General features: G+C 30.1%; 1 protein-coding gene across 1 annotated transcript; it reads left to right on the top strand.

The window, feature by feature from the left end:
* Window positions 1-4,763: 4,763 nt before the first annotated feature.
* On the top strand, window positions 4,764-5,690 carry LOC127539905 (olfactory receptor 10AG1-like). The gene has a single exon (XM_051964331.1). The coding sequence runs from the start codon at window positions 4,767-4,769 to the stop codon at window positions 5,688-5,690; it is 924 nt and encodes a 307-aa protein (XP_051820291.1). The 5' UTR covers window positions 4,764-4,766.
* The last annotated feature ends 13,764 nt before the right edge of the window (window positions 5,691-19,454 follow it).

Raw genomic sequence — 19,454 nt, 5'->3', positions numbered from 1 at the left:
TATATTTATTTATTTATTTTGCTTGTGCAATTACTCCAGCTGAGGAATTTACAAAGATATTTGAAGCTAGGAGGCCATCAAGTGCAATGTCTCATTTTGTATGTGATGAAATTTAAGAGAGATTGAGTGAGTAATCCAGGTTCTCCTAGCTAGTAAGTACAGATCTTCTTAATGTGAACTTCAGCACTTTATACACTATTACTTCCTATGTTCTCTGACCTTTAACCATCTCACACACCATTGTGTGAGAAAATTGGTGAGTTAAGATTAGTTCTATAATAGAACTAAGAAATTACAAAGGCTTAGGGCAAAATATTGCTTATAGCAGGAATATTAAATAAGTAAAAGGAAAAAAAAATCCAATTTAAATAGGCAGTCTTACTTAGGGCATAAAAGCCAATGTTCCTGATTTCAACAAAAATTAATTTACTATTTTAATTATGTATTTTTGTCTATTTTCTAAACATCACAATATTACAGATCCCATGAACATGCAATCAATAGAAACTACCCTTGTCCCAAGGGATAGACTTAAGGAGAAAAACCTTTACTTAACTGGTGTAGGGAACTTCAAAGTGAGATTCATACCTTTAGATAATAAAGAAAAATACTAAATTGAGAAACTGATTATGTCTCATAATGTACACAGAAAACATATTGTTGATGATAATAAGAGATATGAATAATCAAAAATTATGTACAATAAAGAATTTAACTTCTATTATATTCAATATTTAGCAATTTCTCTCATGTTCTTTTCAGAAAGGTGGCAGGAAGGATTGGTGACCAAATGTTTGGTGAATGACAGAGGCTTTCCAGCCTTGAGCTTCTAGGTATAAAAAGGGGGAAAAAAAACACACTTCTCTACCTCAAGTATTATTATACAAATGGAAAGAAAAATCACATCCACAAAGAGTATCAATATTAAATGCCCACTTAGTAGTATAGTGTAGATAATGACTGAAAAAGTACCTTTTAAATATAACATTGGAAGAAAAAATTAGATCTGTTCTGTAAATACTCACTAATACAAAGTTCAAAAGCAGAAGAAATTGCTTTTAATTTGATAAAATGAGTTTTGAGTAGTTGTGAAGAATAAGTAGAGTTTAGGTGATCACAATGATCATAGTAGTGCATAATTTTTGTATGCCAAGTCTGGCTCTTTAAAATGTTTTATATACAACATGCAGGTGGTTTTTATATACATTTGTAGGGAAGGTAGTGTGAGCATTTTTATTCTCATTTTGGAGATAAGAAAATGAATTAGATTAAAATAATTAGTAGAAGGATATTTTTTTCTTTTTTTTCTTTTTCTTTTTAAAATTTATTTGTAAAGCTTTTTTATTTTCAACATTTAACTTTGCAAAACTTTGTGTTTCAATTTTTTTTCTCTCTTCTATTTCCCACCTAGATGGTAAGTATTTTAATGTTAAACATGCAGTTAAAAGGATGTTTTGTCATAAAATTATAAAAAAAAAACACTTCCGTTAATTACTTTTGTTTATCTGCATTTTTATATTCAGCAAGCACATTGTTCCTTATGCTGTTTCTCCCATAATTCAAGGACATAAAAAAATTACTTTAAATCAATAGGATTTTTAAGAAATGTGCTATATGCTACTAGTTTTTTGCTCCTGTTTTTTTTTTTTCCTTAGCCAACAAATTAACTTATTGCTAGATCTGAAGTTCCTTTGTATTATTCTTCATGAATTTCAAGCATCAATAAATGTACATTTTTGTATGTACTTATTGTATACATATGCATACACATGTGTATGTGTACATGTATATATTTAATAAACAATGCATATCATATATGTACAACAGACATTCTAATATAATTTCCCTACTTTTATGTGCTACATTATTTGTACACATTAGGAAGCTATCTTGTTGGAAAACTAAAAATATGATAAAGAATTCAAAATAAATTATTTGTGACTAATGGTGCCCTAAAATGATACCATTCTTGGTGGCTATTAAAAGTGTATAATTTATTGGCAGAAAGAACAAAATACCTCCAGGATCAATTATATAAGAATTAATCTACATAAAAGCATATTCTAGATAAAAGATCTCAGCATTATTATTCAAAGCATATGCTAAAAGCATTCTTTTGGGTTTATTCGTGGTTTCATGTTATATAAAAGAGTATCCATAATTCATCTATTTATCTATCTGGAGTTTATATCTTTAATGACATAAAGACTTGCTAGGAAACTGGACACTGAGGATTATGATAAAGAAAAATGTCATAAGGATAAGGAATATGATGCTGCCACCATTTCCAGCTACTGATGTACTTGTGTTATATATTTTTTTACATTATTTTACTTTTACTTTACATTTACGTTACTTTTTACACACATAATGTCTACAAATGTCTACAAAATGTCTATAAAAACACAAACAGAAATGTAAAGCTATTACTTTCTTTGGCTTTATTTCTCTGTAGGTAGAGATAGGTAAATATACTATAGATAGTTTGATATCTATAAAAATATTAGATATTTGTATGTAAAAGCTTTTGGGACAGAGATAATATTTTTTTGTTGCCTGAGAGATTATAATGCTTAAATTTTTAAGGGGCAATAAATGAATGTTGTTTTACTGATTGATCAATTAAAGTAAACTCAATAGTACTTGTAGCCTTTACATTATGTGTGTAGAACACCAGTATTTATCACAATGCTATATGCATTGTGATGATTACTATTAAAAAGCAAATGGCCACAAGTATCACTACCATCATCATCATCATCATCACTCTTCCACATCTACCCACATACTAAAAATAGTTTTAAGCACTCTAAGAACAGTAATTATACCTTACGTTTTTTGATTTTCAATTGTGTCCTACATATGGCCAGTGATAAAAAGTTGTCTGTTCAAAGCTGTCATAATTTTCCTCGAGGATAGAATTTCAGTAGTAATGTAAAAAAACCCTATGTCAAAAAAAATCTATCTCCAGACTAACTCTTTACATTTCTACCTTTATAAACTATTTCTTATATGAATGAATTTTTCCCTCTTAAAATTCACTAGGAGAAGTAACATATTAAGTAGGAATTTTTTGGTTTCAATTATTTACAAACTGAATGAAAATGATGAACAGATAAACTGTGGTGGGAAGAATGTCTAGAGCTTAATAAATTCAAAGCATTGACAGAGCAATATAGATCCAGATGTGCGGCACAATTGAGTTACTCACAAAAGAGAAAAATTATTAGATGACAATTAGTACCTGAGGGGAAATAAACATCATATTTTATGTTACTATGATTTTATCATCCAAACTTTATTTATAAAATATAAATGTCTTAAAATGAATTATTTATTTGATGTGAATTATTTATTTGATGTGTATTAAGGTAGTTGTGTATTTCTGTTTATGTGTAAAAATGATAAAGGAAGGACAAGGAGGAGGAGAAGGAAGAGGAGGAGGAGGAAGAAGAAGAAGAAGAAGAAGAAGAAGAAGAAGAAGAAGAAGAAGAAGAAGAAGAAGAAGAAGAAGAAGAGAAGAAGAAGAAGAAGAAGAAGAGGAAGAGGAAGAGGAAGAGAAGAGGAAGAGGAAGAGGAAGAAGAGGAGGAGAAAGAGGAAGAAGAGGAAAATAAAATAAAGGGAAGAGGAGGAGAAAAAAGTTGAAAGAAAGAATTAAATGAAGTAAATCAACATTTACTATCATCATTATAATCATTAAAATCATCCTATGAAATTATAAATTTTAAATGTAGGGTGCTTTTTATATTTGTAATTGTTTTAGTATTAAAAGAAAAAAAATATGGTTAAGAGACTTTAATTATTTACTTAGGCTATAGAACTATTTAGTAACTGAGACAAGATTGAGACTAATTTCTTCCTTTATCTGAGAGCAGGACTCAACCTACAATGTTTCCAGAAAGAGTGCTTAAATAGAAAGCAGATTTTATATTAATTAAATAAAACATTACTTTGATAGAAGCGACTAAAATCTCTGAAGCAAATGGTGAAGGTGTGGAAATAGAATTGACATTTGAAATAAAGTAATGATTCGGATAAAAGATGAACAGTGGGTAGAAAACCATCATTCCAAGAAAGGAATAGAACATCACCAAAGACTGGAAGGAAAGTACTTAGAATGTCAATAATATTTGAGAAAAAAAATTATTTAGATTGTTTCCATATTACTCTTTGTACAAGTATATTTTTCTACTTCCCAGAAACAATATCCTTTAGAAAAAAATAGGTATTGATAATGATATTCAAATGTATATTTTTTGTACTTATTTATATTTCATAAAATATTTCCCCACTTCAGTCCGTGCCTCCTCAATACAAGAATTAATCAACATTTCATTTGAAATGTCAGTCAGAATATTTTACATGAGAGGATTTTTTAGATAGAAGCAATTTTAAAGGAGAAAATCTAGAATTTTATAATTGGAGGGAGCTATAAATATATGACATAGAATGATAGGGAAGAAGGGCTGTTTTGAAGCTACAAAGACAAAATTAAGAGATTAGGACTGGAAAACATGCCAAAAAATTTCAGCTCTAGAATGGACTTTAGTAAACAATGTAAAGTAAAAAATTTCAAAGCTAAAAAAAAATAACAAAACATACTTTGGCAGAGTTTAAAGTAATATTAAAATTTACTCATAATGCTTGGAGATTGTATAATCTGCTATCTTTATTTTTACAGAAAAAAATGGAAAATGAGATCTAAGGAGATAATGGGAATGCTATTCCAGAATCATCATAGAACAGATGAGCATCAGAGAAAATAATGGTGGGAACCAATCTTACAACTGTAGTGGAATTCCTTCTCCTTGGCTTTTCTGACCTTCCCGATTTCCAAGGGTTTTTGTTTAGTATTTTCTTAACTATCTACATGAGTATCCTAATAGGAAATGGCCTCATCATTTTAGTCACCAAAGTTTCTCGAGCTCTACACACTCCCATGTATTTTTTTCTTGGGAACTTTTCTTTCTTGGAAATCTGTTACACATCAGTCACTCTTCCCAAAATGTTGGCAAATCTCTGGACCCAGGACAGAAATATTTCTTTTTTGACCTGTGCTATACAACTGTGTTTCCTCCTTACTCTTGGAGGCACTGAATGCTTGCTCCTAGCTGTAATGGCCTATGATCGTTACGTGGCCATCTGTAAACCACTCTACTATCCTCTCATCATGAACCATAAAGTTTGTGTCCAGTTTGTAGTTGGTTCCTGGACCACTGGAATTCCAGTCATGATTGGTCAGACATATCAGGTTTTCTCACTCCCTTTCTGTGATAGTAATAAACTTAATCATGTTTTCTGTGATATACCACCATTACTGAAGTTGGCTTGTTCAGATACCTCTGTGATAGAGTTCTCTGTCTATGTTGTTGCTGTTTTATTTGTCATGGTACCCTTTATATTGATAATCAGATCTTATGTCAAAATCATCACTACCATCTTGAAGCTTCCATCAAACACAGGAAAATACAAAGCCTTCTCAACTTGTTCTTCCCATCTTCTAGTTGTCATTTTATTTTTTGGGTCTGCAACTATTACATATTCAAGACCCAAGTCAAATGACTCAGGAGGAATTGATAAAATACTTTCACTTTTCTACACTATCTTAACTCCAATGTTTAATCCCATGATATACACCCTGAGAAATAAAGATGTCATTAATGCACTAAAACAATTACTACCTAAGTGAAATGATAAAGGATTCCTGTATGCCAAATTATAATCAGTTGCTTTATGTTCCTTTATCTAAATTATTATTGAAATCCCCCCTTTTCCATTCTACTATATGAGTGTGAAAAAGTTTTTCATTTTATGACAATCATCATGTACATAGGTATAAATTGACTTTTATGAGATAAGATAAACATCTACCTTAAGTGTGTGACTAGGGATGAAAAGAATAAAATCAAAGAGTTCTATACTCAAATAGTTACATTTTTTTTAAAATCAATGAATACACACGCTAATAGAGTATATATATGTGTACATATTCAAATTTCAAATGCTAAATAATTTCAAGAGTGACAGAAGATAGGTGTCAAAAAGGTATTATGTGAGAAATAATACTTTAACTGAATTTTTAAGGAAGTTGGGGTTGTTAATAAGCAGAAATGTGCTTTTAGGCCAAATAGTTATTGTACATGTGTGTATGTATGTACACACACACACGTACATATATATGTATATATATATGTGTATATACATATATATGTACGTGTGTGTGTGTGTGTGTATATATATATATATATATATACATACATACATACATTATGAGAATGGATTTCTTAATGTTAGGAGCTCCTGCCAATATGGCTTCATTCTAGTATGTGGTCAAACATAAAAAACCTTTTTTTTTTTTTTTATTGATGTTAGTATTTGAATTATTGAAGACAGGAACAATTTAAGATTGTTTTTATTTTGTTACAGTATTGTTTATTTGCTTCTACTTACAGGGAACTGACAATATTTGACTTTGAATGAATAAAATCAGATTTAGCTAGTGTATCCAGCTTTAACTAGATCTTTGTCAGCTGATTGCTGGGTTTTGTGCCATTGTGCCAATGTGTTCATTGTGTTTTATTGCTTTCTTTTGTTGCAATTTTAATTTGGTGACTTAAAGTACATTTACTTTAAGAATATGGAATTTCCTATAAGATATGCCTGTAAGAAAATGAATATATATATATATATGTATATATATATATATAGTTTTAACAGCATGCTTCAATGATTATCAGAGAATCTAACCCAGTGGTTGCTATGGGAAAAGTCAAGAATTTGAAGGGTCATTCAAGCCCAATATGAAATGAAATCACTTCCAATAAGTACATTTAAAAATGTGATAGAGAAAAAAAAATCCAGTAACTAATAAAAATATCGTTACAGCAATTTAATTAGTCTTATTTTATTAGAAGCCTCCCCTAGATAGCAATTAATCTAATGTATATTAAACACATGCAATTCTTCTATATATAATTCCACATCATGTTACACAAGAAAAATCAGAACAAAAAGGGGAAAAAAGGAAAAGGGGAAAAAAGCAAGCAAACAACACAAAATAGGTGAAAATAATATGTGGTAATCAATATTCAGTCTACAATCAATCTGGATGCAGATAGCTCTCTCCATCACAAGCCTATTGGAATTGGCCTGAATGACCTCATTGTTGAGTCAAGTCCATTACAATTGATCATTACATAATCTTTTTGCCGTGTAAGATTTTTTTGTTGTTGTTTCTACTCACTTCTACTCACTTAGCAAAAGTCCATGTAACTCTCTCCAGACTTTTTGAAATCATTATGTTGATCATTGTTTTATGATTATTATTAAAGTTTTTATTTTCAAAACATATGCATGAAAAATTTTAACACCGGCCCTTAAAAAATCCGCTGTCCCAAGTTATCCTCCTTGTCCCCACCCACTTACCCAGATAGCAAGTAATCCAATATATGTTAAAATGTTAAAATATACGTTAATTCAAATTATGTATACATATTTATACAATTATTGTGCTGCACAAGAAAAATCAGATCCCCCCAAAAAAATGAGAAAGAAAAGAAAATGCAGACTAATAATAACAAAAAGAATGAAAATACTATGTTGTGATCCACATTCAGTTCCCACAGTCCTTTTTTTTTTTTTTTTTTTTTTTTTTTTTTGGTGTAGAAGGCCATTGGAACTTGCCTCAATCACCTCATTGCTGAAAAAAATCCATGTACATCAGAATTGATCATCATGTAGTCTTGTTATTGCTTTTTACAATGTTCTGGTTCTGCTTATTTCACTTAGAATCAATCCATGCAAGTCTCTCCAGGCTACTTTTAAATCATTCTACTGACCACTTTTTATAGAACAATAATATTCCATAACATTCATATACTATAACTTCTTCAGCCATTCTCTAATTGATGAGCATTCACTCAGTTTCCAATTTCTTGCCACTACAAAAAGGGCTGACACAAACACTTTTGTACATGTGGGTCATTTTTTCTCCCTTATGATATCTTTGGGATATAAGCAAAGTAGAAACCTTCCTGGATCAAAGGGTATGCATAGTGTGATAGTCCATTGGGCATAGTTCCAAATTTCTCTCCAGAATTGTTGGATCACTTTACAACTCCACCAACAATGTATTTGTGTTCCATTTTTCCCACATTTTCTCCAACATTCATCATTATCTTTTCCTGTCATCTTGGCCAATCTGAGAGGTGTGTGGTGGTACCTCAGAGCTGTCTTAATTTGAAATTCTTTGATTAATAGTGACTAGTAAATATTTTATATGAGTAGAAATGCTTGCAATTGGAAGATGGCTTTCTTTTTTTTTTCTTAATTACAGCTTTTTAATTTTCAAAACATATGCATGATAATTGACTATATCAACAACCAAATTAACAAAACAATATGATCATCTCAATAAATGTAGAAAAAGCATTTGATACAATCCAATACCCTAGAGAGGTATAGGAATAAAACTAAAACTAGACAGTATAGGAATACTCTAAAGCACTAGAGAGTATAGGAATAAATGGGCTTTTCCTTAAAATAGTCAAACCATCATTAAGCATCATATGTAATGGGGATAAACTGGATTCCCAATAAAATCAGGAGTGAAACAAGGTTGCCCACTATCACCATTACTATTCAATATTGTATTAGAAATGCTAGCTTCAGCAATAAGAAATTAAAAAGAGATTAAAAGAATTAGAGTAGGTAACAAATTATCACTCTTTGCAGATGGCATGATGGTATATTTAGAAAACCCCAGAGAGTCTATTAAAGAGCTATTAGAAATAGCCCACAACTTTAGCAAAGTTGCATAACACAAAATAAATCCACATAAATCCTGAACATTTTTATACATCACTAACAAAATCCAACAGAGTTACAAAGAGAAATTCCATTTAAAGTAAATATTGATAGTGTAAAATATTTGGGAATCTATCTGCCAAGGGAAAGACAGGAACTAGATGAGCAAAACTATAAAACACTTTCCACACATATAAATTCAGATCTAAACAACTGGAAAAATATTAAGTGCTCTTGGCTAGGTCAAGCAAATATAATAAAGATGACAATACTCCTTAAACTAATCTATTAATTTAGTGTTATACCAATCAGACTCCCAAGAAACTATTTTAATGACTTAGAAAAAATAACAACAAAATTCATCTGGAAGAACAAAAGATCAAGAATTTCAAGGGAGCTAATGAAAAAAAAAATCAAATGAAGGTGGTCTAGCTGTACCTGATCTAAATCTTTATTATAATGCAGTGATCATCAAAACCATTTGGTACTGGCTAAGAAATAGACTAGTTGATTAGTGGAATAGGTTAGTTTCACAGGACAAAATAGCCAATAACTATAGCAATCTAGTATTTGACAAACCTAAAGACCCCAACTTTGGAGATAAGAATTCACTATTTGACAAAAACTACTGGGAAAATTAGAAATTAGTATGGCAGAAACTAGGCATTGACTGACACAACACCATACACCAAGATGAGATCAAAACAGGTTCATAATTTAGCCATTAAGAATGAGATCATAAATAAATTAAAAGAACACAGAATAGTTTACCTCTCAGACTTGTGGAGGAGGAAGGAATTTGTGACCAAAGAAGAACTAGAGATCATTGTTGATCACAAAATAGAAAATGTTGATTATATCAAGTTAAAATGCTTTTGTACAAACAAAACTAATGCAGACAAGATTACAAGGGAAGCAATAAACTGGGAAACCTCTTTACAATTAAAGGTTCTGAAAAAGGCCTCAATTCCAAAATATATAGTGAATTGACTCTAATTTATAAGGAATCAAGCCATTATCCAATTGATAAATGGTCAAAGGATATGAGCAGTCAATTTTCAAATGATGAAATTGAAACTATTTCTACTCATATGAAAAGGCATTCAAAATCACTATTGATCAGAGAAATGCAAATTAAGACAACTCTGAGATGCTACTGCATTCCTGTTAAACTGGCTAAAATAACAGAAAAAGATAATAACGAATGTTGGAGGGGATGTGGGGAAACTGGGACACTGATGCATTGTTGGTGGAGTTGTAAACAGATCCAACCATTCTGGAGAGAATTTGGAACTATATTCAAAAAATTATCAAACTATGCATACCCAGAAGTGTTACTACTGGGCTTATATCCCAAAGAGATATTAAGGAAAGGAAAGGGAACTAATTGTATGTGCAAAAATGTTTGTGGCAGCTCTTTTTGTAGTGACTTGAAGCTGGAAATTGAATGGATGGTCATCATTTGGAGAATGACTGAGTAATATATGGTATATGAATATTATGGAATATTATTGTTCTGTAAGAAATGACTAGTACGGTGAATACAGAGAGGCTTGGAGAGACTTACATGAACTGATGCTGAGTGAAATGAACAGAACCAGGAGATCATTATACACTTCAACAACAACACTGTATGAGAACCAATTATTATAGAAGTAGCTTTCTTTGGCAATAAGAGGATCCAAATCAGTGCATTGAGGATTCCAACTGATCAGTGATGAACAGAACCAGCTGCACCCAGTGAAAGAACACTGGGAAATGAGTGTAGACCATAACATAATATTTGCACTCTTTCTGTTTTTGTTTGCTTGCATTTTTTTTTCTTCCCAGGTTATTTTTACCTTCTTTCTAAATCCATTTTTTCTTATGCAACAAGATAATTGTATAAATATGTATACATATATTGTATTTAACATATGTATTTAACATATACTTTAACATACACATATATTGTATTTAACATATATTTAACATATTAACGTATATATTTCACATATATGGGACTGCCTGCCATCTAGGGGAAAAGGTGGAGGAAGAATAGGGAAAGTTGGAACAGAAAAATTACCCATGCGTATATTTTGTCAATAAAAAGATATAATAATAATTAAAAAAAAACATATGCATGAACAATTCTTCAACATTAACCCTTGCAAAACCTTGTGTTCCAATTCCCACCCCTTATCCCTTTCTCTAGATAAATATATGATAAACATGGTAGAAATATATGTTAAATACAACATAGGCATACATATTTATACAATTATTTTAAAGCAGAAGAAATATCAAATCAAACCAGAAAAAAGAGAAACAAAATAAAATGCAAGCAAACAGCAACTAAAACAGTGAAAACATTATATTGTGAACCACACTCCATTCCCATAATCCTCTCTCTGGATATAGATGGCTCTCTTCATCACCAAATCATTGGAATTGGTCTTAATCATCTCATTATGGAAGAGAGCACATCCGGAAGATTGGTTTCTTAATTTGAGGAACTCCTGCTAATGTGGCTTCATTTTGTATTATGTGGCCAAACAAAAATATCTTTCTTGATAATCTTGTGTGAATTATTTAGGACAGGTATCAATTTAATATTGTTTTAATTTTGTCAGAGTATTATGCATTTGCTTCTACTGACAGGGCACTGACAACATTTGACTTGGAATGAATAAAATCATATTTATCTATTGTATCCAGATTTAACTAGATCTTTGTCATTTGATTGCTGAGTTTTGTGCCATGCACTTGTATTTCATTGTTTGTTGTTGTTGTTGTAATTTTAATTCTGTGACTTAAAGAACAGATAGTCCTTTAAGAAAATGAAATAAAAAGTATAATTCTAAAAGCCCACTTCAATTACAATCAGAGAATTTAACCTAATGGCTGGTTTGGAAAAAGTCAAAAATTTGAAAGGTCAAGTTTAAAATGAGATGAGATCTCTTCCAATAAGCACATTTAAAAGTGTGACAAGAAAAACAACAACAACAAGAAAACAATTGTAGTAACTACTAAAATGGTATTAAAGCAATTTAATTAGTCTTAATATTAGAAAAAGTCAGCAAGAAAACAAATTAAAAAAAAAAAACTGACCAGCAGGATGTAGAAACTGGAGAGTTTGTTAGTGATTCTTTTATGATTTAGATTTCTTGAAGTTGGAAAAACAGCAATAAGAAATGGAATGTGTGTGTTTTAATCATTAATTATGTTATAGTTATAACTATATATATTACATATATAATTGTATATTATACAATTTGTATTGATTATAAACTGTAATATATATTGTGTAGTATAAAAATGTACTGATAAAAGGCAATATAATAAATAAGGTGACTGAAGTAGTTAAAGTGGAATCTATCTCTGCAATGTTAAATTTTAGTTAAGGAATTCACTATTTTCACTCCATTGGTATTGTCACAGGAAATCCAGATAAGCTTAAACTATCTGGACATATTCATCATACCACAAAATATCTATTCCACTATATTTTAATTGTTTACTTATAATATGCCTAGAAATTATGTACTCATCTCAAAAGTTGCAGGTATATAGATTTGTTATAGAATTACTCTCAAATGGAAAAAAGGAATGCTGCAACATGACCTTGTATTAAATATCATCACAAATATTGTTAAGAAATACATTCAAGTAATCGAGATAAATATGCTACATTGGCCTGTACACTCAACTCATTTAATCTTTATTGAAAATCTCTAATCATAACTAGATGTAGATAAATTTAATTGCTTGTCAAATGCATGTGTAATACAATATTTTCTATTATTTAAAAGAATGAAGAACAAGTATTAATCTAATGAAAATCTAAAATTAACATCACATACATCAATTCATAAGGGTAAAATAATAACATATCATACTTAAACTTTTTTTTACAAAATGTAAAATGTGTAAAATGTATAATATGCCAATAAATTTATTTTGCTTTGCTACTATTTGTTTCAATACTTTATATTTCATTATAATTTAGATTCTTGAACACAGTATTTTCCCATAAAACTTGTTTACCGTTGCCTAAACACTTGGTTCCTTGGGAAAATATCACAAGGCTTTTCTCAGCTGGCTACTCTTTTCTATAGTCAAAAAACTTCCCATCTATATTGAACGCCTATATTCAAGAATGAAAGAATGAAACTCAAAAATGAGTTACTGAAAATTATTTATCAGACATTCCCTATGATGAGTGCTACAGCTACAAATATTAAAAGATGCATGGAGAAGAGTAAAGAAGAGGAGAAGAGAAATGAAAGGAGGTGATGAAGAAAATAGATAGAAAGATTACCACAATACACATTTTTACTAAAATATCAGGTGTTTGTGGTCAGCTGTGATGAACATTATAGTATTTAGTTGTTTGCTTCTTCTTGTTTTTTTAATGTTATTCTCAATTTTATTTCCAGAAGAATGAGGCTTCCTAAATTCTGTGTTATATACTTTCCCAAATGTCTCATTAATTTCTATTTTTACTTCCTCCAAAATGTAAATCCTAAGTCAAGATTCTGGAGTGAATGGAGTGGAGGGAGGAAAGTAAATCCTTGTTAATTAAAAAGTATCTAAATGAAATGGAAATCAGTCAAATAACAAAAAATGTAGATTGTATAATTCAGAAAAAAAGTTCAGTGAAGATTTCTATATTTGTTTTCTAAAGTATAGCCATATATATCTTGGAATGAAAGATTAACAAGCTGGTAAAAGTACTCATGAGAAATGCAAAGTTTTCAGACCACAAGTTATTCTAGCAGAGTGAAACAGGTTTCAATCATCTCCGGGTAGAGACAAGGACAATGGAATATGGGAGTGAAGAAAGAAGGAATAATAAGTCTGTCTGAAATATTATAGCTGATACTTCAACCAACAGACAATGTTTAAAGCAGATTATTATTAGTTTATTATTAAACTTTGGATAACTCATGAATCTGCTCTGTGAGTTTCTATTGCTCACCATTTATCTGCCACTTTCCATCATCTCAGAATCTTTCCATTGCATTTATCTACTTAGAATTTTAGTACTTGATCCTGCTTACAACTACTTATGCCTTAGTTCATAGGACATTAAACACAAAATCATCATAATTGCAATAATGAATGATACCATTTGATTCACAAAAGAAAATAGAGAACAAAATCAATCATCTACTTTTCCCTTTTTCTCATTATATTTTTAAAGTAGGATCTCAGAATCAGTAGAAGTGTTGTGTTACATTTATAATGTTATAAAATGTCAAGAAAACTCATTTCAGTTTTTTCAGATTGATGAACTTAATCTGATGCACAGGTCTACTGTTCTCCACTTCTGAGTCTGATGGTATATCATTTCCCTACTTTGGGATCAACCTTGATATTTTCTAAAATGACAGGCTTTGAGCAAATATTCTGAATGGGGCAAGGTATCATTGCAATTATTATTTTACAATATTTCATATAGGAATCCCAATGAAATTGCTATTTTTATATTTAATCTCTTATGGACAATTTCACAAGTAGATTGATAATTGAATAAAAGTATTAGTAAATGAACTCATATTCATGACATCATTAGTAGCATTCTTATGCAGAAAGGATAAAGAAAGTGTATGATGAATGATATTTCATGTGGACTAATTGCAGTAAATAAGTTCTTCCCTGTAATCACCGATATCTGAAGGTCATCTTGAAATATTGAATTACCACCATCTTCATTAACATCTAGCAATCATAAAGTTATTTTAAAAGATTATATCATTGTGTATTATATAATTAATGATATAATATTTGAAACTCTTTTTTTTACAATTAATTTATGAGACAATACAAAGTTCATTGTCCAAATTGTCTACAAAAGGAAACTGAGATAAGTAAAGTAATGAACAACTTGATAGCATTTACATTGTAAGTAAGTTGCCAATCAAAAATGGGTCCAATGTCCCCAAGACTCAAACCCAAGGGTATTTGTCTATGATGTGCTACTTTATTAAGGATATATAGTGAGCTGAACTTATTCATAAGTCCTGGCATGTTAGTAATAAATTGAGAAGTGGCAGAAGAACTGTCCCCATAGAGAACAGAACAATAATTATTTCTAAATACAGATCTCAAATATTTTAAAGAAAAGTCTATCTCTTGATTCATAAGGGTAGTTCTTGAGAATCAACATACATCCATACTATAGTTTGAGTGGATATCTATTTCAAATTCTCCTTCAGAGTTTTTGTAACAATGGGAAAATTTACTGACAATGAATCATTTATTTGTCAAACATAAAATGGGGTTATTTATATCTTCATTTGTGCTATGGAACTTTGGTAAGAACCAAGTTTAAGATAATATGAAAAATATTTTCTCTGGCGATATTTGTATGCCAATATACATTTTAAAATATTTTAATAAATGCAAGAAGAAACCAAATGTGATTGGACTTGAACTGAGAAAGGTAAGTCTGGTCTATTTTTGCTATAACCTAGGATCTTTCATTTGTGGTCTATTTGTCAATGGAGGCTTTTGAAATCTAGTTTCTGCTTGGACTAAGGTTCAGCCAAATCAAGAGAAGCATTCATTTGAGAATAATAAAATTGTCATGAACCTGAGAGTCAGGTTGTTTAAAGTTAATTTAAAGTTTTCAAATATTAATAATGATCACAATGCATAAAAGTGTAATTTGAAAGCACTAAGATAAAAAAGCATTTTGCTGATACTCATATTAAGAAAGTATCGCAATTATTCACCAGAAATAGAAAAAAAGAAAAATAAGTCCTGTTTGGAATATAAAGGGAAAAAAAAATATCTGCCATTCTTGCCTCACATATGACAAAGTAAAAAGCATACATTAGAGAAAAAAGAAAATATTCAAAGTCATTGTGAAAGATTCTGCATTTATCATGCAAATCTTGGTATCCATCCATTTATGTAACCAATCAATGAAATGGTAAACTAATTAACAATGATATTTTGTTCTAAGGATATTCATTTTTTTTTCTGGATGCCTTTCAAATTTAAAACAGCTGACTTGCTTAAAATTCAAATACCAGGGAAAACAAAGTCATGAAAATTCTATTTTGATTGCTCCAATTGGTTTTACACACTATAACAAAAGATCCCTTTGAACCTGATGTAACTAGATAAGGTTAAAATTGATGCATTATCTTTCCTTTAGAAACTAGCTAGCATCACAACTACAGAGAAATGCTGGGTTAGGGTAGTATGTGAGAGCCTACTGAGGAATGGCTTTTGAATTTTCTTTGATAAGGAAAGCAGAATCAAAAATCCCCTTTCAAAAGATGCAATAAAAAATTAGATGAAAGTGCTTTAAAATATTTAATGTTTTCTTTTCATAGTTGTTATCAAGAAATAGAAAATTAAATCACAAAGTTTTGATTACAGAGTGTGCCAAGCAACAGAATTTGCTACCTCTTTCTCAATTCTCCCACATCTTTAAATTATCAAATGAACAAACTATTTCAGAAGCCTTCCTTGAGTTACTCAATTTAATATTTTTAGAAATATTGAAAAAAAAATCTCACTTTACCAGAGCCCAAACAAGCTTTAAAGACCAAGAATAATGAAGAAAACTATTCATTAGATTGTTTCATGGTAACTCCATGTTCTGGTTGTTCAATTCTCATTCTACTTCTGTCTTTTTTTAAGATAAAAAATGATCTATTAAGGAAAAAGGACAGAAAATTGTTTGTAATAGAGAAGTAATAACCTAGATAAGAAAAGTGATTATAAGATAGGACTTAGCTAACCTGAATGAATTCATGCCACCAGATCCATTTGTATGTTTTTCTGTAATACTAAAAATGGAGATTTATAGGATGACTAGGTAACTTAAAGCAATATTTGGAAGACTTTGAAGTATATCATGAATACCATAGGATGGGATTAAGTACAACTGCCCTTTATGTTTTCAAAATAGTTTTGAATCTAGAAAGTGTGACCCAATTACTTTAAATGTGTTACTTTACAGAATTTTAAAAGCAATTTAGTTCACTTGATATTTTACACTGTTAACCACTCCTCCTAAAACAATTATTTGTTCTTTGAGAATGTAAGATTGTTGATGTAAGTGAATTGGTTATAGAAACCCATTTGACAACATAATTTTCTGACAGATTTAAATGTCTTACAATTTTCAGCAGGTTAAGAATCATTCATTTAAATCATATAAACATAAGAATTTCATTAAATTTACAAGAGCAGTTGACTCACATTAGGGAAGAACATATTTACTAGCCAATGGGACTAAAAATTAACATCACATTTTAAAGTGAAACTAATAATGCATCTCTTCCATTTGGATGTGAAGTATTTTTTCAGTCATAAAAATTAAAATGAATATCTCAATAAATTCATATTAAAATCAGACCCACAAATCATGGTTTGCCAGGTTTTGCATGAATTTTTGGGAAAAAAGAACAATGCAATAAATTTTGCTATTACCACTAAAATGTTATTTTAAGAACAAAACTTTGTGGAGAGCAAAAAATAATTTTAATTACTTATAAATTCCCATTTACTAGTTTTTTTATTTATTTTAAAATTCCAATTTTGGAAAACTGTTTACAATTTATATGATCATTAGTATACTAGAACATAAACATGAAATCAATAAAGTATGCGTTTCATAGAATTAACAGAATGTGGTTTTTATAAGCATTTTGGAGATTATTTTAGAAAGAATAGTAAAAAAAAATCTTACAATTTATCACAAGAAAACACTTCCAAAATGTTATTCATCCCTTTCATGAATTTCAAAAAAAATGAAGTTTAATAAAGATCTTGGAGAATAGAATTTGAATAGGAAGTCTTTTAACTTTGAAATTATTTTCTAAATCCTACTTTCCAATAAATAAGTATATATTATATATATGTATATATTACAGCTATATATTATATAACTGATTTCTAATAAATATTTTGAAGCATGTTCTTTATATATGCATATACTATTTTTTTATAGTTAGATTTAAGACAAGTAATGATAAGTGGTCATTCTCTCTTTTAAAAAAATATAACTGGTCATTCTTTTTAAAAATTATAACTTAATTAGAGGAATAGGGCAATGATTATAATAATGATGATGAATCCTCCTCAAGTTTAACTTTCTTTAAACTTTATACATATATGACACATTCACAGACTCTGTCTCTCTGCTATTATTACATATATATGTTATATATATATATATATATATATATATATATATATATATGTTATATATTACATATAAATGGTTAAGTGACTTGCCCAGGATCACAAAGCCAATAAGTGTTTAAAACTGCATTTGAATTCAGGTCCTTCTGATTCTAGGGTCTGCATTCTATCCATTGAGCAACCTATCATATGTCTATATGTATGTACATATATGTGCATTCCTGCTTTTCCTAACAATTATATAGATACAGATATATGCACACACATACATATGTAACATGCACACATACATACGCATAAACATATATATGCTGGAGAAAAGCAAAGTATACACACACACACATACACACACACACACATGCTTTTATATAGTCTCCATATGTATGAATATGTATATATAAGAAAGAGAGAAAGAGAGAGAGAGATCCAGACAGACAGAGAGAGAGAAGAGAAAAAAAGACATAGAGACATAGAAAAAGACAAGAGACATAAAAACATACAAATAGAATGTGCTCATTAAAGTGCAGGCTTCTTGAGGGGGATACTTTTATTTTTTTCATTTTTGCATCTTAAGTGAAGAGAATAGAATTGGGGACATTGAATTCAATTAATTAACGATCAATATTAAAGCTCTTATCATTTTCTGGCCAGGATGCTAACTATTGGAGATGTATTTTTTTTAAGCAGTCCCAATTCTCAAGAATTCTTCAATGCAACAGAACAAACAACAAGGTTATAGATATCCAGCTAAATATGCATCATGACAAATAAGGAATATAATCTAATGGTGACATAATTCAAATTATCATTGTATGCAATGGCCAGAACTCTGGAGAAATATATTCGAGGCAAGGGTGCTTACAACAAGGTGTTAACTCAATGGAATTGATAAGACAATGGTTATCTAGTTTAGCATGAAGATGAATAGTTCTCTAGTTCAGTATGATTGATTTAATCTTACAACAAATAATGGTTCCCTAGTGATATAATGATTGACTTATATTCAGCATGATGAATGGATTTAATTGTTAGAGTATTTAAGAGATAAAAGTCAGACCCAGAAGAGAGGCTTGGAGATAAAAAAGACAGAGGACTGGAGGCTGGAGGACTGGAACAGACTAGAAGACAAAGACCCTAGTGGTGGCTGGCCTGTTCTCCTCCACTTCTCCACTAAGACCAAGGCCCATCTGAAGGTCCCCCAGAAATCTAGCCTGCCCCCAAGCAAAGGAGACAGACTGTAAAGGAGATAATAAAGATTTTGGACTTTATTCCTGACTATTTTTGTGGTGATTATTCCACTGAAACCAAGGCCCATTAGGAGGACCTCCAGAGAGCTAGCCCAGACATTACAATTTTATAATCACATTTTTGTGGAGCTACTTACCATATTTTATATACAAATGTAACTTAAAATAACAAAAATTCAAATATAATTGAGTCCACATATATTTGTGATATATGTAATTGATTACTAGCCACACTGCCAAAAATAATAAGCTAA

The sequence above is a fragment of the Antechinus flavipes genome, chromosome 6 (genome assembly GCF_016432865.1).
Source record: "Antechinus flavipes isolate AdamAnt ecotype Samford, QLD, Australia chromosome 6, AdamAnt_v2, whole genome shotgun sequence".
Classification (NCBI taxonomy): domain Eukaryota; kingdom Metazoa; phylum Chordata; class Mammalia; order Dasyuromorphia; family Dasyuridae; genus Antechinus; species Antechinus flavipes.
The sequence above is the reverse complement of the archived record's forward strand: the minus strand, read 5'-3'. Positions and strand labels throughout refer to the sequence as shown.

Coding starts and splice junctions, on each gene's coding strand:
- LOC127539905 (XM_051964331.1), top strand. CDS start 4,767: ATGGTGGGAACCAATCTTACAACTGTAGTGGAATTCCTTCTCCTTGGC.